The 26953-nt window shown below is 38.0% G+C and overlaps 1 protein-coding gene across 2 annotated transcripts in view; it reads right to left on the bottom strand.

Annotated features, from left to right (window-relative positions):
* Positions 1–75: 75 nt before the first annotated feature.
* RAD51 (RAD51 recombinase) overlaps positions 76–26953 on the bottom strand; it is a 35635-nt gene continuing 8757 nt past the window's right edge. For both annotated transcript variants that reach the window (XM_045162099.1, XM_045162098.1), the window contains 7 exons: positions 21429–21546; positions 20142–20233; positions 10494–10588; positions 2714–2827; positions 2237–2366; positions 1900–2021; positions 76–1445 (listed from right to left, as the gene is read on the bottom strand). In XM_045162099.1, the coding sequence (XP_045018034.1) occupies positions 1322–1445; positions 1900–2021; positions 2237–2366; positions 2714–2827; positions 10494–10588; positions 20142–20233; positions 21429–21546 (795 nt within the window). In that variant the 3' untranslated portion in view covers positions 76–1321. The remainder of the gene's footprint in view (positions 1446–1899; positions 2022–2236; positions 2367–2713; positions 2828–10493; positions 10589–20141; positions 20234–21428; positions 21547–26953) is intronic.

Raw genomic sequence — 26953 nt, forward strand, 5'->3', positions numbered from 1 at the left:
CTATTGCAGACAAGTAGAAAAATAGTACCAAATAGTTTAGAATAAGCTCTTTGGTTAAAGAAAAATTGACACAAGTTTTTAGGTCAAGGTCACTTAAAATACTTTATAGATCTAAAAGACTGAGATGCCTTTATATAAGAACCAAGCTTTCATTCCAGAGTCTGTCACTGTGGGTTTATTACATCATTCCAGGTTTGTTTTGTGATGGAAAAAAAATGGAAGAAGACTTAGGAGGCACTCTGGTCTATAGTCAGAGAACAGCTGTTTTTAAAACAAAGTTGCATTAAATTTTGTCCTCCTATCTGCTTACATAGAGTAGGCTCAACACAGGCAACAGCCGAGATTTGTGCTGCCTCTCCACCCAATTCTAGCCAAGAGGCCCTCTGAAAGTGGAAGAGTTGCTTAAAACTCATGCTGAGTAGAAGTGAAGGGGAAGGAGTAATCTCAAAGCCCTAAAAAGCAGAATAATCTGGGCAAGTACCAGATTTATACAGTACAAACCTTAATAGAAACAAAGGCCATAGGAATGCTATGGAGTAGCTATCTTGCGATATTTTCTATGAGTTTAAAGGAGAATAAAGGGAATCACCTGAAGGTGGGACTTCCCCTTTAAAACTGAAAATGTAAAGTAATAGAAACTGATCATTCCTTCCCAGAGCCAAAACAGTATTATGCAGGCCCTATGTTGAAATATTCAGCTTGTACCAGGATAACTCCTATAAACAGCACATTCCCTACAAATAACTACTTTATTAGCAGCCCCACACTGAATCTACTTAAAGAGCTTCTGAAATGAGTATCTTGAATTGCTCTTACTATTAAAACAATTCTTACATAAGCTAATTCAGACATACAAACTTAAAAACCTGCCTCTGATTTAACAGTTTTTACTGATGGAGGGAAAAGAACCTGTGAGGCGACCCACTCCATTTGCTACGTAGCTCAGGTATTTTTTCCCATTAACATGGAGAAGTCGGGTCTCTCCAGCTTTAGTTAGTTCTCTTGGAGACATAAGATTGGCCAACAGCAGTTAGTTCTGAGTCAATCCCAAGGCACTATGATGTCAAAGGTATTTCACACCTACCCCCCAAACCAAAGAATTCACATAGAGATTAATATATTCTAGAAGGAATAAACATTTCAGGTCAGCTTGTGACTACTGACCTGTCTCGTGTTTACACCGTAAGAAAAGCTGATATAATAGCTGTTTTCCTGAAAGCCTTTTTCTGCAGTCACAATAGGAAGAAGCCTGTGAAAAACTCCAGGGAGCAGTCCTTTCCATTCTGCAGCGCTTAAGGTTTATCACAGGAAAAAAAACAATTCAGTCTTTGGCATCTCCCACTCCATCTGCATTGATGGCAAACATAGCTTCAGCTTCAGGAAGACACGGAGAGTCATAGATTTTGCAGATTCTGGTTTCCCCTCTTCCTTTTCTCAGGTACAGTCTGCGGCAAAGACACAGACCAAAGCACCAAAATTACTATAATTAAAAAATTCTATTCCTGATCTATTTATGGTAGATCTAAAAGGTTTTTAGACTTATATGCTAACTAGAAGGATTTTAGGGGATCTTTCTGTATTCCTTAGGGTACTTCTAATCCAGAGAAATCCATTTCTGCTCACCCCCTGCCCCCAGTGGATTTCCTATATTGAAACCTTTTTTAAAAAAATGATGAGACATTAATTCTTCAAATGTATTCTTCCACACTTGAGCTTTTAATTCCTTCGTGAACTAAAAGCAAACATTTGTTTTAACCAGAGCGTGATAATTAGGTTAAGCAAAGGCTCCTGTGTCTAATTACAGACTAGGCCTTTAACAAGGTGTAACTGGAAATGTTTTCATGCCCACCTCACAGTACTCTGACATTCCACAGTGAAGCCCCTGCCCCAGCACTGTACCTTGTTGTTGAGGCATGCGCAATGATATTTCCTCCGATAGGTTTTTTAGGATCTGCAGCAAACATGGCTGCTCCATCCACTTGGGCTACCACCTGGTTGGTGATTACCACTGCTACACCAAACTGACAGGGAAAGGATAAATGTCATTCTTTGTGGTCAGACATTCCAAGAACCTTACTGCTGCCACTCCATCCCCCCACAAAGCAATGAATGACTAAAGTCTCTATATCTAACTGATATCTTAATACCAGACTCCAGAATTCTGGCCTCCTGGCAAGGCTACTAGAATTCATAGCTCCTGAAATTAGGCATTCTCTGTCCCTACCCCAAAACTTACCTCATCAGCAAGTCGCAAAAGCATCCGCAGAAACCTGGCCAAGTGCATCTGCCTGGCTGAAAGCTCGCCTCGACCCGAATAGTCCGTTCTGTAGAGGGCAGTGGCACTGTCTACAATTAGCAGTGCGTACCTACAGGGAACACAGATTCTCTGAAGCCTGTTTCTAGACGCCGATGTCAGATTTTGCTCCCTTTCCCACTACCCTAACATTTTATATTTATGGCTACACTTATTTATTTATACAACATGCACTTGAGTTATCCTATAACAAAATTTCCAACAAGTTCAGGTGAATTATAGTTTCATATTTTAACAGTGACTTGACCTAAATCACAAAGCAAGGGTGTCAAAATAGGAACTAAAACTCGAATCTCCCCATTTCTAATTCAAGCTACTATCAAATTTGCCACAGCCTGTACAAGATTCAAGCCAAGGGCTCTGGGAAAACATGTTCAGTATCTTCTACTGCCCACATACCTGGATTCTACCATCATGGCCGATGCCTGATAAAGGAGCTGGGTCTGGTGGTCTGTGTTGAACCCTCGAGCATATGCTACATTATCCAGGACATCACTGCCAGAGAGGCCATATCTAGAAGAGAGAACATTTTGAGGCTGATACAAAACTAAGGCAATGAAATTACCTGAATGGGTAGGTAAGAAGTGATAGTAAGAAGGCTAAAGAATATAATTCCCTTTCTATTACAGTAGATCTACCTGGCAGAACTTCAGAATAAATCAATCTATTCTTTGAGGACTCCTGAACTAGAATGAGAAATTTCCAAATATAAGGAAACAATCAATGTTCATCTGGAAAAACAAAAGGCAGCATGACAGATTTAGGACTGAAACAAAAACAATCACTCAAAGATCAATTAAACAAAATCATATAAACTGTTTGTTGTATAGGAATAAAACCTCCTAAACTCAAAAACCTAAGGACTCAAAACTGTAAGAGTCCTATACTTAAGAGAAATAAGTATACTCCATCTGTTCTCCCCTTTTTCTTGCTAGTAACAAGTTACAGAATCTGTGATATGGATCTAGTATGGTTAAATAAGTAATACCTTAATTCATCTTATATTTCAATAATGATTTTTCACCTTTGCATTAAAAAATACCTTTCTTAGAACCCCTTTTCCTCCTGCCCCCAATCCCTCCCAGCATCACGGTCTTTTCCAATGAGTCAATGCTTCACATGAGGTGGCCAAAGTACTGGAGTTTCAGCTTTAGCATCATTCCTTCCAAAGAACACCCAGGGCTGATCTCCTTCAGAATGGACTGGTTGGATCTCCTTGCAGTCCAAGGGACTCTCAAGAGTCTTCTCCAACACAACAGTTCAAAAGCATCAATTCTTCAGCGCTCAGCTTTGTTCCCAGTCCAACTCTCACATCCATACATGACCACTGGAAAAACCATAGATTTGACTAGGTGGACCTTTGTTGGCAAAGTAATATCTCTGCTTTTTTTTTCTTTAAATATCTCTGCTTTTTAATGGGCTGTCTAGGTTGGTCATAACTTTCCTTCCAAGGAGTAAGCATCTTTTAATTTCATGGCTGTAGTCACCATCTACAGTGATTTTGGAGGCCCCCAAAAATAAAGGCTGACAGTTTCCCCATCTATCTCCCATGAAATGATGGGACCAGATGCCATGATCTTCATTTTCTGAATGTTGAGCTTTAAGCCAACTTTTTCACTCTCCTCTTTCACTTTCATCAAGAGACTTTTTAGTTCTTCACTTTCTGCCATAAGGGTGGTGTCATCTGCATATCTGAGGTTATTGATATTTCTCCCAGCAATCTTGATTCCAGATTGTGCTTCTTCCAGCCCAGCGTTTCTCATGATGTACTCTGCATATAAGTTAAATAAGCAGGGTGACAATATACAGCCTTGATGTACTCCTTTTCCTATTTGGAACCAGTCTGTTGTTCCATGTTGAGTTCTATCTGTTGCTTCCTGACCTGCATATAGGTTTCTCAAGAGGCAGGTCAGGCAGTCTGGGATTCCCATCTCTTTCAGAATTTTCCACAGTTGACGATCCACACAGTCAAAGGCTTTGGCATAGTCAACTTGTCATTAAATGTACCTTAATAGGATCCCATTTCTTCAAAAGTGGTTTGATTTATTCATCTATCAAGACTCAGCTAAATGCCAGTACTTTTATAAAAGCTTCCCTGCATCTCTTGAATAGATGTGATTCCCCTTCTTCTGTACTTCGAGAAAACTTGATTTAGGCCTTTTTATAGCACTTGTGAGGAGCTACCTGCCATTCTTTTACTAGACTAAAAATTCCTTGAGGGAAAAGACTATGCCTTTCCAACTAGCACATTTTTTTTAATACCTAGTAAATTCTGAATAAACATTGCTGAATATGAAGTTTTTAACCATAATCCAAACAAAAGGAGAATCATATGTCATCACTTTAACTCAAGTAATATTTTCAGATTAAGGTTACCTAAAATCATTATAGTTCAAAAGTATAATACTGACTCCCTTATGTAACAGTTCAAAAGATAATCTGTTGAAATAAAATCTTACGTGCTATAATTTCTTGAGATCCAGAAGTTTCTATGCTTAAGAGTTTATCTTTTAAGAGAAGCAATCTATTCTATGTAAAGAGTCTGATCATTACAAAAGCATATACTATGTCAAGCCTACTCTTCTGAGACTTAGCTTTAGTAGCTTTCCTCTGTTTTCCTACCCAAAAGAATAGAAAAACAAAACAATGTCTAGCACTTGAAATAACCCTGCAATAAGATGAGCCTCGATATCAGGCGATCCCACTCCACCCAACTGAATTTTCTACATCTTTCAATGGATTCATCGTATTTGGCAAACCCAGTCTTTGCACTTTCCTGGACTGTTCACCAGTTATTCTTTGCCATTATCAATACAAAGGGAAGTTTAGCTGTTTTGTTTGTTTTTTAAAGTGGATTGATGATGATAAATTTGTTGAGTCTAGGCATGGAGACAAGAAAATGAAGCGAACACAGTTTTACCTTAGGATCATGACCAAATAGGGATAAAAAGATAAATTTTCTGTATTTAAGTCATAACTATAGGATAGAAAAAAGACTGAAGAGGCCTAAGTACTATACTACATAAACCTTCTAGTCTTGCCTCAAGAAACATTGATATAATCTACTATCAGAAATGGAGACTAACTTCTGCTGTCAGAATACAGATGTTACTAGAAAAACAGAGTCATCCTGGCCTTTCTTTCAGCAGAGTTCATAAAGATGATTATGGGGATCTCTGTGCTGATATTCTTGAAGTAGTAGAGAATTTCAGTTCCTACAACTTGGAAAAAGCTGGCTGGAAATCAGCATCACTAATCACTAGGGAAATACAAATCAAAACCACAATGAGTTTATCACCTGTCAGGATGGCTCTTCTCCAAAAGAAAATAAGTGCTGCCAAGGATGTGGAGAACCCTCAGGCACTGCTCGTGGGAACATAAATTGGTACAGTCACTATGGAGAATGGTGTGGAGGTTCGTCAGGAAACTAAATTATCATATGATCTAGTAATTTCACTGCTGCGTATATATCTAAAGAAAAAAGACATTCAAAAAGATGTATGCATCCCAATGTTCATAGTATTATTCACAAAAGCCAAGATAAGGAAGAAACCTAACCTGCCAACAACAGAGGAATGGATAAAGATGTGGTATATATATTCAATAGAATATTACTCAGCCATAACAAAGAATGAAATCCTGTCATTTGTAACAACATGGATAGACTTGGAGGGCATTATGCTTAGTAAAATAAGTCAGACAAAGACAGATACTGTATGTTATCACTTATATGTGGGACTTAATAAATAAATAGAACAGAAACAGACTCAAAGATACAGGGAGCAAGTAGTTACCAGTGGGGAGAAGAATGGGGGAGGGACAAAATAGCGGTAAAGGATTAAGAGGTACAAACTATTATATATATTAGCAAAATAAATAAGCCACAAGGATATATATTGCACAGGTAATATAGCCAATATTTTCTAATAACTTTAAATGGAGTATAATCTATAAAAATATTAAATCAGTATGTTATACACCTGAAACTAATATAATATTGTAAGTCAACTATATGTGGGACTTCCCTGGAGGTCCAGTGGTTAAGAATCCACCTTCCAATGCAGGGCACATGAGTTTAATCCCCGGTTGAAGAACTAAGATCCCACATGCTGCAGGGCTACTGTGCCCCTGTGCCATAACTAAGACCAGTTGCAGGGACTTCTGGTGGTCCAGTGGCTAAGACTCCGATCTCTCAGTGTGTGGGGCTTGGGTTTGATCCCTTGAGATTTAGTCAGGGGACTAAATCTCACATGCTGCAACTAAGACCTGGCACAGCCAAACAATGAAATATTTTAAAAATAATAATAAGAATAAAATGAATTCCATCAAAAAGCAAAAAAGACCAGATGCAACCAAATATAAAAAAATCAACTATACATCAAGTATTCTATACACACATAAAAACTTATATAATGCTATGTCAATTATATCTCAATCAAACTGGAAGAAAAAATGGGAATTTTCATAGTAAAAACAAAAAACCTCAGGTGATTAGCATGTAAGTTTGAAAAATTCAGCTGTATTGCCTCAAGGGAGTTCTGTCATTCTTTCTTTCATAGTATTTTAAATACATTCCAAAAAGGTAGGGACACTGTAGCAAGCAATGGTGGCCATGGTTCTCCAACTCAGCAAGCATCCCAATCACCTGGGGAGCTTGTCACACCACTGCTGGACCCTATCCTCAGTCTCTTGATCGTCTCTATTTCTGTAGATCTGTAGTGGAATCAGAGGACAGTGAAGTTGCTCAGTCGTATCCAACTCTTTGCGACCCCATGGACTGTAGCCTACAAGGCTCCTCCCTCCATGGGATAGGCAGACGCTTTAACCTCTGAGCCACCAGGGAAGCCACCAGGGAATCAGAGGATCTGCATTTCAATTTCCCAGGTGATGCTAATGCAGTTATAGGGAGGAGCAGAGTCTTAGAGAAGGCATTGGCAACCCACTCCAGTACTCTTGCCTGGAGAATCCCATGGATGGAGGAGCCTGGTAGGCTGCAGTCCATGGGGTCGCTGAGGGTCGGACACGACTGAGCGACTTCACTTTCACTTTTCACTTTCATGCATTGAAGAAGGAAATGGCAACCCACTCCAGTGTTCTTGCCTGGGGAATCCCAGGGACGGGGGAGCCTGGTGGGCTGCCGTCTATGGGGTCACACAGTCGGACACGACTAAAGTGACTTAGCAGCAGCAGAGTCTTAGAAACCTCTGAGCTAGTCACCTGAATGTGGGTTAATATTCTTCAACAGAACATGGCAAAAATTTATCAATAAGGGTTGTTCTCTTGTCGAAGGAAATTAGGCATTAATTATCTTAGGAGGCCCTGTCCTGTAACTTTCTCAGAAATATAAATTTAAATGCAATATACATAAATACAAACTCAATTATAAAAATTTTCCTGATAGAAGTGATTAAAATGAATTAAATAAATTTCTAAACATTTTTCTTTTAGTTGACAGAACAGCCATAAACATGGCTCTAATAAATATTAGTTCATTAACAAACATCGAATGCGCTGTTCTAGGGCTTGGGGATACACTGAATGGTCAAAACAAAGTCCCAGTCCTCATAACATTCTACTATCTCATATATCCTATCTGAACACTCATTTATACTATTGGACAAAATCTTAGTGACTTTATCCAAAAGAACTCTTCAACTAATAAAATAGCGTACTTAATTAAAAGTGTTTTCTGTAGAACACCAAAATCAACTTTGGGAAGGAATATACATTTTGATATACTCATCTCTGGTAAACTAAAATCAGGTTGCAAGAAAGTAATTCTTTTTTCCTGACAGGGATTTTGTAAGAAGAAGCAAAGGGCTACAGTTATTGTTCCAGCCTAATTTTATGCCTCAATGGTGTATATCTGATGACTGGGATTCCTCCAATTGTAAAATGGGAAAGACAATTCTGTTATAATACTAGAGAATTCTCCTTAACTTAGCAAGGCAGGTTCCAATGTGAATCCAACATCTCAACATGCAATTAAATTTCATTTAATCATCACTAGGTTTCAGTAAAATGTGTGCTAGGAATCAAATTATCATATTTGACCCTAGACAAGGGAAAATTAAGGAAAACAATTTTGAAAGTTTATTTGAAAGCTGTATTAGGGGATGTAGGAAAATTACAAATTCTTTTGTTTAAATAAAATAAATTATTACTTATTTGGCCGCACCAGGTCTTAGTTGCAGAATGTGGGATCTATTAACAGTTCCCTGACAAGGGACTGAACCCAGTCCCCCTTGCATTGGGAGAGCAGAGTCTTAGCTACTGGACCACTAGGGAGGTCCCGAAAAAATGTACAAATTCTTTACCAGCTTTTCTGAGGTATAATTTATATACCATAAAATTGATGTGTTTTAAGTGTAAAATTCAATGACTTTAATAATTCAATTTTAGAACATTTCCATTGCTCAGAAAGATTTCTCCAATCTATCTGCAGTTACTTTCTGTTCCTACTCCCTGCCCCAGGCAACCATGCATCTATTGTCTCTACAGATTTTCCTTCTGGGAATTTCATATAAATGGAATTCTATTTGGTCTCTTCTGTCTAGCTCCTGTCATTTAGCATGTTGTTGGGGTTTATCCATGTTATAACATGTATCATCACTTCATTCCTTTTAGCTGTTTAGCAGTATTCCATTGTATGGATATGCCACCTTTTATTTATTCATTCATCAGTGGATGGACAATTGGGTTGTTTCTAGGTTTTGGCTATTTAATAATACTTATAAACATCCACAAACAAGTCTCCGTGTGGACATGTTTACACACCTCTTGGGTACATAACCAGAGTGTAACTGCTGGGTTATATGGCAAACTTATGTTTAAATGTCACAGTTTTTGTTGTCAACTCTGGATTCTGCTCCATTGATCCATAAGCCTGTCCTTAAGGCAGCACCACACTGTCTTGATTACTATTGTTTATAGTAAGTTTTAAAAGTGGGAAAACTGAGACCTCCAATTTTGTTCTTTTCTCCTCCAAGAATGTTTTGGCTGTTCTGGGTCCTTGATGTTTCTATATTAATTTTATAATCAGCTTGTCAGTATCTGGAAAAAAGGTTGGTGGGATTTCAATAGGCATTATATTGAATTTGTAGATCAATTTGAGGGATAATTACCATTTTTAATAATATCACATCTTCCAATCCATGAATGTGAAATGTTTCTTTATGTAGGTCTTCTTCAGTTTCTTTCAGCAATGTTAGCTATCAGTGTACAAGTCTTGGACTTCTGTTAAATTTATTACTATTTCATTCTTTTTGATACTACTGCGAATGGAATTATTTTCTTAATTTTTGAATTGTTCATTGCTAGTATATAGAAATACAATGGATTTTGGCATATTGAGATTGCATCCTTGAACTAATTTAGTTCTAGCAGTTTTTTGTATATGCAGCTTCTTAAGATTTTCTACATATAGGATCATGTCATTGATTAATGAAGATAGTTTATATTTTCTATTCCAATCTGGATGCTTTTTATTTCATTTTCTTGCACTGGCTGGGACCTTGAGTACAATGTGAAATATAAGGGGTGAGTGTGGAGATCCTTGCCTTATTCCCAATCTTAAGGAGAAAACATTCAGATTTTCACCATTAAAAATGATGCCAGCTGTAGGTTTTTGTAGATGCTCTTTATCAGGGCATCTGATAAATGCTTTATCCATTACTGAGAGTGAGGTATTAGTCCCCAACAATTATGCACATATTTTGGGGCTCTATTAAGTGTGTATATATTTGTTATACTGTCTGGATGAACTGACCTTTTAGTTATAAGATGTTCCTCTTTGCCTCAATTAGTACCTTTTTTTTTGTCTTAAAGTCTATTTTGTCTGGTATTAGTATAGCTACTCCAGCCCTCTATGGTTACTATTTGCATGCAATATTTTTTCCCATCTTTTTAGTTTCAGCCTGTTTGGGTCTTTGAATCTAAACTGGTTCTCTGGAAGGCAGCATATAGTTGATCTTGTTTTTTATCCAGTTTGACAGCAACTCACAGGTTTTTTGACTAAAGAAGTATGTTTTTCTCGAAGGTTATTCTTTTGAAACACACATACAACTTTGGGATATGGAGCAATAAGAGAGAGGAAAAGACACCCTTCAGCCAGACTAAGCCTGGCAATCACTACAGTGACAGATGGAGCCCTTTTCTCTTGTCTGATCCAGTAACCTACCTCTCAGCCACTGCTAGCAGCCGTTCTGGCCTAAAGGTACCTTCGGTGTCAATGTACATGGCCTTTCCTTCACCTCCACCTCGGTCAATGGGAAGCTAGAGAGAAAAAGAACAGTGGAAATGACACTGTACTTCTGATATAACTGAACAACTTCCTTCTGACGGGCCTATAATTGCTTCCGCTCCCAGTAAAGCAAAAGGAAAAATAAAGTGACAATAAGATCTAGGGAGGAGACAGTCACTTCTGAGAGAAGTGCATCTAGTAGTAGGTATGGAGGTCACTGTGAGGCTAGAGTCTGGCCAGAGTTGAAGAGTGCTTGGAAGTATATACCAGAGTAGGTGATAAAATTATTTTTTTTTAACTCATACACTTCTTCCAATTAAAAAAAAATTTCTACTATTGTATACCAGCAAAAGACTGATCAAGTCTCTCAAGGCAATTTGGAAGATCATTTACTTAGTTTTAATAAGCAAGAGACTCTGATCCAATACCCAAATCATTTTATCATATCCAGATCACACTTAAACGAGCAGAGCTCATATTTACCGAGCAGAGTTCATTCCTTTGGGTTGCTGAAGGAGATTGGCAAATACCCCAGGGGCATCCCTAGCACATTTAATAGGTGTTTGCTCCAATAGTACACAGATATTGAAAATAAACAAACGTAGAAAAGGAAAAATAATCAGAGTTTAAAAAAAAAAGAAAGCAAATGGAGGAATGCCAGGAAAACTGTCTCATGAACTGTTCAGGGAAATCTGCTTTAGGTACCTATCCCATACCAGATACTGAGTTCTACCAATTTTAAGTGAATGTGGCTAAATGGTAGTTTCCACCCTTGAAATCTACTTTGGAACCTTTAAATTCTGAGGAAAATCCCTTACAGCGGTTTACATTAAGTGCCTGGTAATGCCAAAATTTTGTCTTTTCCGATTCTGAGAAAAAGGATTTTTTTCAAAATTACAAAAGTACTACATGCTTGTATTAAAAATTCAAGCAATATAGAAATGAGTGAAAAAAAAAAAAGGAAAATTTTTTCTTTTAAAAACTCCCATCTCCCAGATCATTTTCTGTGTATTTTCATACAAACACTTTTTATATGATTCTGCCACTTGCTATGTGACCCTGAGAACATTAATTCTCAGTTTTTACATTTTGTGTGAAATGTAATAAAACCTACTTATGGCACTGTTTTGAAGATTAGATAATTCACGCTAAGTGTTTAGCACAGTGCCTGATACATAGAAGGCATCTGGAAGACTCAAGCTATCCTCCACCTCTAGGGCACTGACTTTAGCATATATTAAATTACAGAAGGCTTCGTTAATTTGCAAAGGGGAAAATGACTATGTTGTCATTTGGAAGGCTGGCAGATAAAATTGTTCAAACCATAGGAATTTGTGGAAAGAGCAAAAGATATATATACAACAGAAGAATGTCTTCAGAAAGCAGAAACTGCCTCGGTTTTTGGGGAGGAGAAAATCTTGACATTCAGGGGCCTAAGTCCATAGGAATTAAAATGAATGAGGTTCTCCTTTCTCTCACTTTCTTGCATCTTTAGTACTAGCATGTGTTTTTTTCCAGCTAAATAGACCTCCTTGGGCAGAAGGGAGGCCATGAGTGTCTGGACAGGGCATTGGTAGGCAGACTGACAGCAGAGAAATGGACTGCTGGCCTGGTCACAGGGGGATGGACTATGTGCTGTACATCCCTGCTCATTTTGTCTCCTTTGCCTCACCCTTCCAGTGTCACCTCAGCTATCTCCTGTTGCTGGGCTGACCACCAAGGTAGCTATTTGTAATAACTGCTTAGTACCATAAGCAGAGACATCACTTTGCCGACAGAGGTTCATATAGTCAAAGCTATGGTTTTTCCAGTAGTCATGTATGGGATGTGAGAGTGGGACCAAAAGAAGGCTCAGGCTGAAGAACTGATGCTTTTGAACTGTGGTGTTGAAGACTTTTGAGAGTCCCTTGGACAGCCAAGGAGATCAAACCAGTCAATCCTAAAGGAAATCAACCCTGAATATTCATTGGAAGGACTGATGCTGAAGCTCCAATACTTTGGCCACCTGATGCAAAGAGCTGACTCACTGGAAAAGACTCTGATGTTGGGAGAGACTGAGGGCAAGAGAAGGGGGCGACAGAGGATGAGACAGTTGGATGGCATCACTGACTCAATGAACATAAGTTTGAGCAAACTCACAGAAATAGTGAAGGACAGAGAAGGCTGGCGTGCTGCAGTTCACGAGGTTGCAAAGAGTCGGACACGATTTAGTGACCGAACAACCACAACAACCGTAATTTAATCTTATTTCATAATCATGCAAGCTGTTTTGAACTTTCACCATTTTATAATGCTATGGTGTAAATTCTTTCTACACATATTCTTGATTGTATGTGAAGTTTTCTAAGACACATTTTCTGTCAAGGGTATGTGCATTTAAAATTGGTACTTAATACTGTCCTCTCAGGATTTTAAAATTATTCTAGTACTGTGAACAAACACGGGCTATTCATTTTTATAACCTAAGTATGACTCTTAACTTTATATAACTTCACTATTAGACAGATCTGATACATAACAGGGTTTCACTTCATTAAGTCGAGAAAATCTGAACAAATAAGAGGTGATAATATTTAGATTTAAATACTAATCTAACAGCCTCTTTATACCTCTGGTTCCAGCTCTTAGGCTAGCGACATGTAATCCTTTCCATTACTAATGAATTAGAAATTTTTTTCTCTGATAAAAATATCAAAGATTCAGTTATTCAGCCAACTGTGAATGTTCAGTTGTTTTTATAGAGAGGGTATGTTTTAGAATTTTGCTTCAGTTTATTGTAAACAGGCATTATCTGACTAATAAACATTCCCGAGATAGGAGTCTGTCTGTACAACTTAAGCGCATCAGCATGCTATGCTGAGTTGCCAGTGGCAACTACAGATATTGCGTAATGTACCCTAAATATTTATTCCATGTGAGTCCCTGTCCAAACAACATAGGGAAAACATTTCTATTTTTAGAGGTCACATATCATATCAGATGACCCATATCTGAGTGATATTTTAAATAGTTTTATTTCCTTTTAGCTAAAATTTTCTAATGGTGCTTGAGCAATAAGCTGTAGCTCCGGCAGCTTGACTGTACCACTGTTCCTCTTCTCAATGCTTCCCCTCTATCCTAAAAGTTCTTATATCCCCCTCTTTTCTCCTCGGAGTTATTTATGAGATGAGCCAACATAGCTTATGTCTACTTGATACTGGAATCCTAATGCGGCTGCATGTGGTGACATTTTGGTTGCAATGGAAAAGATCAGTAGAGTTACTGAGGAGAGAAACACAGTCAAAATGAGAATGAGAAAGGAAAGTAATGAGAAAAACAGGAGACCAAGTTGGGCCTCTTGTTATTAGATAAACTTTTATTCATGCAGAATGAAAATATTTTCCTATCTCAAGAAATGGTATTGACCACTTCAAGACAGCAGTGTTGACTGATGCACATTATCTATAAAATGAAAAAAAAAAAAAAAAGAGAGAGAGAGACAGATTTTCTTGGGTGACTTGAGAGAATCAGTCTCATAATATAAGCCTCTGCAGATATATGTGTTTCACTAAATGTGAACTCTATCCAAGACACAGTCCTGACAAAATCCATATTTCTTTAATGGCACATACCATCTGTATAACATAGCACTACAGTGATGTAACAAACATTTTTATAAAGTGTTCTTAAATACAGAATAAATTATAAACGGTAGTTCATAATTTGTTAGGTAAGGGAAAATGCACAAAAGAGAACAATTTATATTTGATGTTTAAATTTATAAGTTCCAAGAATGAATATTATTTTGTTGAGAGGATAAGAACTCACATTGGATGGTAAGATACCAGGAAGTCCCCTCTGTCATACTGACTGAAGAAGACAGATTTCCTTTCAGTTATTCTCTAACTCCACTGGTAAGTTGTGTTCCTGGGAGAAGTGAGTGTAATCTATCTAGACAGTTTCCAACTTAACTATGGCTTGATTTACAATCCTTCAACTTTACCATCGTGGGAAAGTGATATGAATTCAGTACAAACCAAAAATCTGAATTTCAGTCTTTTCCCAGGTGAGTCATTTGCTGTACAACACTTTGAGGGTACTGGGCAACCACACTGTGCTCCCAGTCAGCCACTTGAGCTGGAGGGTAAACACTGGTACACTTAGAAACATTCTGGTTCTCACTTTCAGTATAGTATTCAATAAACTACATATGAGAAATTCAGCACTTTATTACAAAACAGGCTTTGTGTTAGATGATTTTGCCCAACTGCAGGCTAATGTAAGTGTTCTGAGCATGTTTAAGGTAAGCTGGGCTAAGCTACGATGTTCAGTAGGCTAGGTGCATTAAATGCATATTTAACCTGTAAAACTACCGCACAATTGTACTCATCTCACATGCTAGCAAAATAATGCTCAAAATTCTCCAAGCCAGGCTTCAACGGTACGTGAACAGTGAACTTCCAGATGTTCAGTCTGGATTTAGAAAAGGCAGAGAACCAGAGATCAAATTGCCAACATCCATTGGATCATCGAAAAAGCAAGAGAGTGCCAGAAAAACATCTACTTCTGCTTTATTGACTACACCAAAGCCTTTGACTGTGTGGATCACAACAAATTGTGGAAAATTCTGAAAGAGATAGGAATCCAAGACCACCTGACCTGCCTCTTGAGAAATCTGTACCAGGTCAAGAAGCAACACTTAGAACTGGACATGGAACAACAGACTTGGTTACAAATTGGGAAAGTACGTCAAGGCTGTATATTGTCACTCTGCTTGTTTAACTTTTATGCAGAGTACATCATGAGAAATGCTGGGCTGGATGAAGCACAAGCTGGAATCAATATTGCCAGGAGAAATATCAATAACCTCACATATGCAGATGACACCACTCTTATGGCTAAAAGCAAAGAAGAACTAAGAGCCTCTTGATGAAAGTGAAAGAGGGTGAAAAAGTTGGCTTAAAGCTCAACATTCAGAAAACTAAGATCATGGCATCCGGTCCCATCACTTCATTGTAAACAGATGAGGAAACAATGGAAACAGTGACAGACTTCATTTTTTTGGGCTCCAAAATCACTACAGATGGTGACTGCAGGCATGAAATTAAACGACGCTTGTTCCTTGGAAGAAAAGTTATGACCAACCTAGACAGTATATTAAAAAGCAGAGACATTACTTTGCCAACAAAGGTCTGTCTAGTCAAAGTTATGGTTTTTCCAGTAGTCATGTATAGATGTGAGAGCTGGTCTATAAAGAAAGCTGAGTGCCAAAGAATTGATATTTTTGAACTGTGGTGTTGGAGAAGACTCTTGAGAGTCCCCTGGACAGCCAGGAGATCCAGCCAGTCCACCCTAAAGGAAATCAGTCTTGAATATTAATTGGAAGGACTAACGCTGAAGCTGAAACTCCAATACTTTGGCCACCTGATGCTAAGAGCTGACTCACTGGAAAAGACCCTGATGCTGGGAAAGATTGAAGGCGGGAGAAGGGGACGACAGAGGGTGAGATGGTTGGATGGCATCACCGACTTGATGAACATGAGTTTATAATAATTATACCTCAGCTATCCTTAGCTCCTGCCTCTCCTTTCAGTTCATTAAACAAGTTGCTACCAGAATATTTCTAAAAATTTGCTCATGCTAATCTTCTCTTGAAAAATGCTGAATGATTCCCACTCTCTATAGAATCAAGTCCATACTTCTTATATTTTGGTCAAGACCTTGTAAAATGGTCTTGATGTATCCTTTTCAAAGGTTTGTCTCCTACTATTTGTGCAAATACAACTTCTGAGCTAGGTAAACGGACTTATTTTGTCTTATTATGTTATGCTCCCCTGTCTCTGCCCTGTTCATACCATTCCCTATAGTTAAATGCTTTTTAGTTTATTTACCTGGTCAAATTTAGCATTTTTCAGGATCCTGGTCTAATCTCTTTTTCCCATAAAGTATTCAATGATTACTCTAGTGTGATGGAATCCTGTTTCTTCCTTAAATACTTATGCTACTTCCCCTGTATTTTTTTATTTACTAATATATCAGGTATGCCTTGAGTTCAGTTCAGTCGCTCAGTCGTGTCCGACTCTGCGACCCTATGAACCGCAGCATGCCAGGCCTCCCTGTCCATCACCAACTCCTGGAGTTTACCCAAACTCATGTCCATTGAGTCCGTGATGCCATCCAGCCATCTCATCCTCTGTCGTCCCCTTCTCCTCCTGCCCCCAATCCCTCCCAGCATCAGAGTCTTTTCCAATGAGTCAACTCTTTGCATGAGGTGGCCAAAGTACTGGAGTTTCAGCTTCAGCATCAGTCCTTCCAAAGAACACCCAGGACCGATCTCCTTCAGAATGGACTGGTTGGATCTCCTTGCAGTCTAAGGGAATCTCAAGAGTCTTCTCCAACACCACGGTTCAAAAGCATCAATTCTTCGGCGCTCAACTTTCTTCACAGTCTAACTCTCACATCCATACATGACTACTGGAAAACCCATAGCCTTGACTAGATGGACCTTTTTTGGCAAAGTAATGTCTCCACTTTTGAATATGCTGTTTAGGTTGGTCATAACTTTCCTTCCAAGGAGTAAGCATCTTTTACTTTCATGGCTGCAATCACCATCTGCAGTGATTTTGGAGCCCAGAAAAATAAAGTCTGACACTGTTTCCACTGTTGCCCCATCTATTTCCCATGAAGTGATGGGACCAGATGCCATGATCTTAGTTTTCTGATATGTTGAGCTTTAAGCCAACCATTTCACTCTCCACTTTCACTTTCATCAAGAGGCTTTTTAGTTCCTCTTCCCTTTCTGCCATAAGGGTGGTGTCATCTGCATATCTGAGGTTATTGATATTTCTCCCGGCAATCTTGATTCTAGCTTGTGTTTCTTCCAGCCCAGCGTTTCTCATGATGTACTCTGCATATAAGTTAAATAAGCAGGGTGACAATATACAGCCTTGACGTACTCCTTTTCCTATTTGGAACCAGTCTGTTGTTCCATGTCCAGTTCTGTTGCTTCCTAACCTGCATATAGGTTTCTCAAGAGGCAAGTCAGGTGGTCTGGGATTCCCATCTCTTTCAGAATTTTCCACAGTTTCTTGTGATCCACACAGTCAAAGGCTTTGTCATAGTCAATAAAGCAGAAATAGATGTTTTTCTGGAATTCTCTTGCTTTTTCCATGATCCAGCGGATGTTGGCAATTTGATCTCTGGTTCCTCTGCCTTTTCTAAAACCAGCTTGAACATGTGGAAGTTCACAGTTCACGTATTGCTGAAGCCTGGCAATGCCTTAGGACATCTAATTCAATCATCTCCATTCATTCCAGTATTTACTGAGCACTGACTTAGGCACTAGCAGTATAGTAGAGAACAAGTCAGTTACAATAAGCCAGGTACTACTTTAATGAGCATGGGCTCTGAAGTTGGGTTTGATTCATGCAGCTACTACTTAAATGTGATATGATCTTAGGAATTGTTTAACTCATTGTTTCTGTTTCCAAATCCATCCTAGCAAAGCAAACAAAGAAGAAACAGAAGGCATCTGGGGAAGTTTTTTCCCTAATGTAGGAGATACTAGGCATGCTTGTATAACAATGAAAATAATTTAATAGAGAGGTAGACCAGAAAATAGAAGGAGCAGTCCTTGGAAAAGTGGTAAGGCATGGTAACCAGATCACAATGGTAGGACCTTTGAGAGGAAAAGAGACACTCTCTATTATAACCCAAGGTAAGAAAAGGTGGCTATAGATAGATGGATTTACCTCACACCAGTCAGAATGGCCCTCATTAAACAGCCTACAAATAACAAATGCTGGGGAGGGTGTGGAGAAAAAGGAACCCTCCTACACTGTTGGTGGGAATGTAAATTGGTATAGCCACTATGGAAAACAGTATGGAGGTTCCTCAAAAAACTAAAAATAGAGTTACCATATGCTCCAGCAATCCTACTCTTGGGCATATACCCAGACAAAACTTTATTTCTAAGATACACGCACCCCTGTGTTCACAGCAGCACTATCCTAACAGCTAAGACATAGGAGCAACCTAAATGTCCACTGACAGATGGATGAATAAAGAAGATGTGCATATATACAATGGAATACTACTCCGTGGATTAGTACACATATATACAATGGAATACTACTCAAACATAAAAATGAATGAAATACTGCCATTTGCAGCAACATGGATGGACCTAGAGATCATCATACCAAGTGAACTAAGTCTGAAAGAGAAAGACAAATACCATATGATATCACTTACAAGTGGAATCTAAAATGTGACACAAATCGACTTATCTACAAAACAGACATAGAGAAAAGGGGAGGGGGATGCTGGGGATGGATAGATTGGGAGTTTGGGATTAGCAGTTGCAAAGTATTATAGAGAATGGATAAACAAGGTCCTACTATACAGTAAAAGGAACTACATTCAACGTTCTGTTACAAGAGACTTCCCTGGTGATCCAGCGGTTAAGAATCCACCATGCAATGCAAAGGGCATGGGTTCGATCCTTCACTGGAGAACTAAGATCCCACATGCTGTGAGGCAGGTAAGGCCATGAGCCACAACTAGAGCCCGCATGCTCTGGAACCTGAGCAATGCAACTACCTAGCCCGCGTGCCACAACCAGAGAGTCTGTGCGCCACAATGAAGGATCCTACGTGATGCAACAGACAAGATCCCGCACGCTGCAACTAAGACCTAATGCAGCCAGATAAATAAATAAATAAAATCCTGTGACAAACCACAATGGAAAAGAATATGAAAAAGAATGTATATATTAGTATAACTGAATCACTTCACTAGACAGCAGAAATTAACATAACATTGTAAATCAACTATACTTCATAAAATAAAATTTCTATAAAAGCTACGTGAGTTTATAGTTTTGATGTGAAGAACAGTTTAGATTAATTTGGCTAAGAGTGAGGCTGAAGAGAAGCATGAAAGTTTGAGGAAAAAGGACAAATTATGAGATTCTTACTGAGTGGGGGAAAACGTTGCCTGAATGAAAAATTTTCAGATCTGCCAAGCAGTATTGAATGTTAAAGCCTGTCATCTTAAATTTAAGTGAGGTCAGTCAGCTTTATGTTAAGATTTTTCTCTAGTATGATCCGCTATTGGGGAAATCAGGCACTGAAAACATAGATAGGGTTCATCTAAGAATGGCATCTCTTCAGATGGGGAATGTAAATCTGAGGGTATCTGTAAAGGAATGACTTTAATGAAGAATCATAAATCTAAACCAGTGAAGAGGGAAGAAAAAGCCAGGAGAGGTCTAGTGGATAGCAAGAAAGAATGTGAAATTAATAATCTGAAAGTTTCCGAGCTGTTTGGAAGTCTTACAGTAGCAATCTGTCTTCTAATTAGCTATAGCATTCTTTTTCGGCTGAGTCATGCAGCATGCACAGGTTCAATACCCAACCAGGAATCGAACCTGTGCCCCCTGCAGAGGAAGTTCAGAGTCTTAACCACTGGCCCTGCCAGGAAAGTCCCCCTAGCATTTTTGAAGACAGAGAAAGTGCTTTTTTGGTCCATGCTAACAGATGCTTGCCAGTAGCAGGAATCAACTCATTCTTGCTGATATGATTAGGCAGAGACCCAACAGCTCACCTGGCATGTTACAGCCAATGTATGACAGATCTGGGTCTTCCCAGTTCGGAATTCTCCAAACATCTCTGTGATGGATCCAGTCTCAATTCCTCCTAAAAAAGAAATATCTCTTAGCACAATACAAATGTTAGAAACGTAACCACAGAAACAACCCAGTAGCTCATCAGAAAGATGTTTACATAATTTAGAGACCCGATCTTCAACAAGCAGTAATTTTAAAAATACCTCATTTGGAAATAATTCTAGATTCATAGACAACTGCAAAGAAATATAGAGGTTCCATGCATTCTTCATCCAGCCTCCCCCAATGTTTGTTTGTTTTTTTTTTCAATGTTTGTTTTATATAATTATAGTATAGTATAAATATCAGAAAATTGACACCCATACAATCCACAGAGCTTATTCCAATTTCTCCAGCTATATATGTACTCATTTGTGTGTCTGTGTAGTACTATGCAATTTACCACATTTGTAGCTTCATGTAGGTATCACCACAACCAATATACAGAACAATCCCATCACAAGTCAATAAGCAGTCATTTAAAAAATAAATTATAGATAATACCTAACATTTACCAAATACTTTTTGTGTATCTGTCATTGTGCTATCAATTCATTTAATTCCAATAACTTATAAGGTCGGAAGCTTTTTTTGACCTCATTATGAGGTCAAAGGTAAGACCTTATCTTCTTCAGTAAGATAAGAAAACTGAGGCATAGAATATAATATGTAATCTGCACCATGTAACATGGCCAGTAAACGCTAAGAGGGGGAACAGGAGGAAAAGCAAATGAGCAAATCTGAGTGTGATTCCTGAACTCATGCTATTTTGTGCCTGAATATGATCAAATATTTGGGGAAGCAACAAGAACCAAATCTAACACTAAAATTTAGGACAGCAATGCTTTCAAAAGTTCAAAAACTTTACAGCTTTCCATCAAGTCCTGAAAATTAGTGTGCACCACAATGTACTAATACTACAATGTAGTATGTTAACCAGCCATCAGATTTTCTACCTTGTGGTAGAGTAAAAGGTTATATTATTTCTTTAGGCAGAGGGAGATGACTCTTAAGAATGCAATTATTAATTGGAGATTAAATTATTGAATTGGCAGATAATTTTAGTATTTCTAAAGTCAGTCTCACCCTTCAGTCTTACTGAATACTTTCCTTTATTTCTTAATTCTATCTAACACATAAACATGAACCAAATATCTTAGTTATGTTCTATAATCTGGATGCTTTGCTAACCATAGTTCATGACATAGGATAAGAGATTACGATACCTTGAAGCAGTTTGTCAAGTTCTTTGGAGCCAGTAGTAATCTGTATGATCTCAGATCGTCTTTGGTGGAACTCAGTTGCAGTGGTGAAACCCATTGGAACTAATTTAGCTGCCTCAGTCTGGGGTAAAATAAGAAATGTCAAACTGATGAAATACACTTAGTAAAGTAATAATCAGGCATGTAGTGGGAAGAGGTAACATCTAACAAAATTTCCAGAATGATTTCTCTTTAAAAAGTTATCAAAACATTCGTAAGTTCTAGTTCTAGGATTATTTTCTCTCGGGCAAATAAAGGATAAACTAATTTAGAGACTCCAAGAAGACTGGCAATAGTTTAACTGTCAATTCAAATAATACACTCATGTAGTTAAAAACAACAAACTGATACACCAACACATACATAGTTTGCCTGACAATACAGTACAAAGTCCAGTGTATTTAAACCTTTGTTTCCTGTTCCATCAACCACAGAATGTATCTCTTAACTTTCTCCTTTGTTAAATGAGGACATTTGTCCTTTGATCTTTGCTCCCTCATCTACTTTTCCATCTCTGTCAACTGTACATTTTCTTTTACCCTGTCAGGTTGAAAACATTTAATCCTACTTTGTAGTCACTGATAAGCCATTAATGATCAGTCTATAGGTTGATTCCAAAATTTAAAAATAAAAGCTTTCAGATACATGGAGATTAAACATAATATTCCTAAATAAGCAATGAACCAAAGAAGAAATCACAAGGGAATTTAGAAGAGTCACTGAAATCAATGAAATTAAGACAAAACACACCAAAACTTATGGGCTGTAGCAAAAGCAGTATTTAAAGGGACATTTATAGCTGTAAACACCTATATTAGAAAGATCTTAAATTAATAGCTTAATCTTCCCACCTTAAGTTATTGAAAAAAGAGCAAACTAAACATAAAGCAAGCAGAAGGAAGAAGATAAAATCTGAGTGGAAACTGGTGAAATAGAGAATAGAAATACAATAGAGAAAAATCATTAAAACCAGAAGTTGCTTCTTTGAAAAAAATCAACAAAACTGATTTATAAAGAGTCAAATCACTAAAATCAGAAATGACAGAGAGGACATTTCTACAACCCTTACAAAAATAAATCTATGCCAACAGATTAAATAATTTACAAGAAACAAAGAAACCCCTAGAAACACACAAACTATCAAAACTCACTGAAGTAGAAAAAGAATCCAAGTCCAGGCCCCAACTAATTAGCCAAATGTGAATCTAAACTCAGTAAAATAAACTGAATCTAATAAAAGAAAGAAAGAAAACAGGGAGGGAGGAAGTAATGAAGGAAATTAAAAGAAAGAGAAATAGGAAGAGAAAGAGAAAGAAAGTGGGAGAGGAAAAGAGAGAAAAAGAGAGAGGGAGGGAGGAGAAAATCTGGATAAATCTACAGCAAATAGAGATTAAACTTGTAATTTAAAAACTTTCCACAAAGGGAAAAAACTAATGAAGAGGTAAATAGTGGTCTTGCTTTATTCTTTAAACTTCTCTATACGTTTAATACTTCACTTAAAAATTGATTATAACGTTTGTATTATAGTTATTGCAGAACCAAAGGGTGTGCTAGAAATACAATTCTTTCACTAAGGTTCCAATGTTAACAACTGATGTCTCTCAAAGTTATCTGTCAAGTTCAAATAAATTTTTTTAAGTGCCACTAGTTTCAAAATCATGCTCCACTTTACGTTGCTTTTATATCTGAGCCATATCTTTCTCTAGTATTCTCTGACTTTATCACTTCTCAAAATCTCCAGTCTCTCAGTCTTACTATGTATTTACTGACTCCTTTCCCCTAAAGACATCTTTCCTTCTTTCTCCAAACGGGGCTCTCTGCTGTCTCTTTCACTGGCTACCTGACATAGAGCCACTCCAACCTAGGTCCTGTGTTTTCTACCCTGATTTTAGTAAAGCATATCCTCAAGTATTGATAACTTCCTAGGAAAGAATAGGTAAGAGCAAAATGTTCTGAATTCTTCTATTTCTGAAAATGTGTATTCTGCTCTAACACTGGGTGAGTAATACTGTTACCAACAGAATTATAGGTTTAAAATAATTTACCCTCAGAATTTTGAAGGGATTGCTCTACTAGCTTCTACCACCCAGATTTCTAATAAGAGACGTGCTATCTTTCTGATTTTTGTTCCTTTAGAGGTCACTTACTTTTTTTTCTCTGAAATTTTTCAGTCTTCTCTTTATAACTGGTATACTGATAATTTCACACTCAGGAGTCCAGGTGTGGGTCTTTGACATTTTGTGGGGCCTTAGACTTCTGTTTGCCTTTAGCTCTGAGAAATCTTTTTTTTTGAGAATTTCTTTACTTCATTTTTCCCATAACTTCTACCAATCTTTAGGACAAACGAAGATCAATGAAAATTAGAAAGTAAGAATACTAAAGAAAGGGGAGAAGAAACTATAAGCCAATATGGAACTCTAGTTTAATAAATGCTAAAATATTTAGGGGGAAATGTACTGCAACTTTCTTTAAAAAGCACAAAAAGAGCCAAGATGTACTGATGGCTAGAGAGATAAACAGATAGATGATAAAGTAAGTATATTAAAATGTTAATAGTAGTGTCCAGGTGGTGGGTAAATGAGTGTGTTCATTGCAAAATTCTTTCAACTTTACAGTAAGTTCAAAAATTTTACTCAAAAATGTGGAAGGAAAATATCACACTCACAGAAGAAGATGTTATCCCTTCTTGTCATTTAGCCCCTACATTTTCTAGTCTATGAGCTCTTCAGTTCATTTCAGTTGCTCAGTCGTGTCTGACTCTTTGAGACCCCATGAATCACAGCACACCAGGCCTCCCTGTCCATCACCAACTCCCAGAGTCCACCCAAACTCATGTCCATTGAGTCGGTGATGCCATCCAACCATCTCATCCTCTGTCGTCCCTTTCTCCTCCCGCCCTTAATCTTTCCCAGCATCAGGGTCTTTTCAAATGAGTCAGCTCTTCGCATCAGGTAGCCAAAATATTGGAGTTTCAGCTTCAGCATCAGTCCTTCCAATGAACACCGGGACTGATCTCCTTTAGGATGGACTAGTTGGATCTCCTTGCAGTCCAAAGGACTCTCAAGAGTCCTCTCCAAAACCACAGTTCAAAAGCATCAATTCTTCTGCACTCAGCTTTCTTTATAGTCCAACTCTCACATCCATACATGACCACTGGAAAAACCATAGCCTTGACTAGATGGACATTTGTTGACAAATTAATGTCTCTGCTTTTTAATATGCTGTCTAGGTTGGTCATAACTTTCCTTCCAAGGAGTGTCTTTTTATTTTATGGCTGCAATCACCATCTGCAGTGATTTTGGAGCCCAGAAAAATAAAGTCAGCCACTGTTTCCCCATCTATTTGCCATGAAGTGATGGGACCAGATGCCATGATCTTTTCTGAATGTTGAACTTTAAAGGAACATATTATAACCAATATGAAATTGGAAGTAATTTTATTCATTCAGGGCACAAATATCGTAAGTAATTTGGCATGGTTTTGCCAAACTGCCAACTGCATAGTCTGGCAGACCTTGACTTCTTTTTTTATATAATAAGCTTGCTTTCATCTGTCTTATATCTGTAGGAATTTTCAATGTCTGACAAAGTTTTTTTTTAATGTCTGACAAGGCATAAGCAAAGGTCAGGATTCACTGAGTCACAAAAACTGACACCCAGAGAGAAACAACAAGCAGACTTTGGGGACACTACTGGCTTAACAGTGTCACAGTCTTTCAAAGAGGTTCTAGGTGTTCAGAATTCTTACTTATTCAATTAAGTCACCACTTCAACAAATTTACTGATTTGAGCAATCCAATAAATGACAACTTCATACTTCCATAGATGGCAACATGTTTAAGGATTTAAATTAAGAATTACTTATGATATGTGTGCCCTGAATGAATTAATACTATAAAACAACAGCCTTGCTAGCACTTAAAAATTCAAAGCTCTTAGTATAATACCTGATAAAACAGAATTTACTGGGTTGTATATATAATATTATATGAGATATTAAAATAAATCTCAGATATTGTCCATCAGACTAGGTTATGTGGTAGAACTACATGCACTGAAGCTGCAGGAAGCATTTTTTGAAGATTCTTTAGCTTTTGAAGATGATTTTTTTCAGAGAAAATTTCTGTGAAACTATAACAGCCATCAACATAAAACTATAAAATATAGTTTTATAAATTAAACACTTGCTTTACATTATAGAAAACTTCAACAGCAAAGCTAATCAAACTCTTTAACTACACAATGGTGATCTGTGGTCAGCAATCTTTGATGTTACTGTAATTGTTTTGGGGTGCCACAAACTACACCTATAGAAGACAGTGAAATTAACTGATAAATCTGTGTGTTCTGACTGCTCTACCCACTGACCATATCCCCATCTCTCTCTCCCCGAGGTCTCCCTGTTCCTTAAGACACAACCATACTGAAATCAGGCCAATAAATAACCCTACAATGGGCTTCCCTGGTGGCACAGATGGTAAAGAATCCACCTGCAATGCGGGAGACCTGAGTTCGATCCCTGGGTTGGGAAGATCCCCTGGAGGAGAGCATGGCAATCCACTCCTATATTCTTGCCTGGAGAATCCCCATGAACAGAGGAGCCTGGCAGGCTACAGTCTAAGGGGTCGCAAAGAGCTGAACATGACTGAGCAACTAAGCACAGCACAGCACAACACAACGGCCTTCAGGTCTTCAAGTGAAAGGAGTGAACCTGTACACCTGTCACTTTAAAGAAAAAGACTAGAAATGATTTGGTTTAGTGAGGAAGGCATGTCAAAAGTTGAAATAGGCTCAAAGCTAGGCCTCTTGTGCCAAACCATTAACCAAGTTGTGAATGCAGAGGAACTTCTTGAAGGAAATTAAAAGCACTACCTCAGTGAATACATGAATAGTAACAAATAGCCTTATTGCTAATATGAAGAAAATTTTAGTGGCTTGGGTAGAAGATCAAAGCAGCCATAACATTCCCTTTAGCCAAAGCCTAGTTCAGAGCAAAGTCCTACTCTCTTAATTCAGGGAAGGCTAAGGGAGATGAGAAAGCTGCAGAAGAAAAGACTGAAGCTAGGAAAAAAGCCATCTCCATAACATTTAAGAGCAAGGTGAAGCAGCTAGGGCTAATGTAGAAGCTGCATCAAATTATCCAGAAGATCTAGCTAAGATAAAGAATGAAGGTGGCTACACTAAACAGATTTTCAATGTAGACAAAATAACGTCATATTGGAAGAAGATGCCATCGAGGACTTTCATAGCTACAGAAGAGAAGTCAATGCCTGGCTTCAACAGTTTTCAAAGAATCAGCCGGCTCTCTTTTTAGCAGCTAATGCCACGGGTGACTTTAAGTTGAAACTAATGTTCATTTACCATCCTAAAAGTCCTAGAGCCCTTAAGAATTATGCTAAATCTATTCTGCTTGTGCTCTATACATGCAACAAGTCTGGATGATGGCACACCTGTTTAAAACAGTTTACTGAATACTTTAAACCCACTGTT

Source organism: Bubalus bubalis, chromosome 11, assembly GCF_019923935.1.
Source record: "Bubalus bubalis isolate 160015118507 breed Murrah chromosome 11, NDDB_SH_1, whole genome shotgun sequence".
NCBI lineage: Eukaryota > Metazoa > Chordata > Mammalia > Artiodactyla > Bovidae > Bubalus > Bubalus bubalis.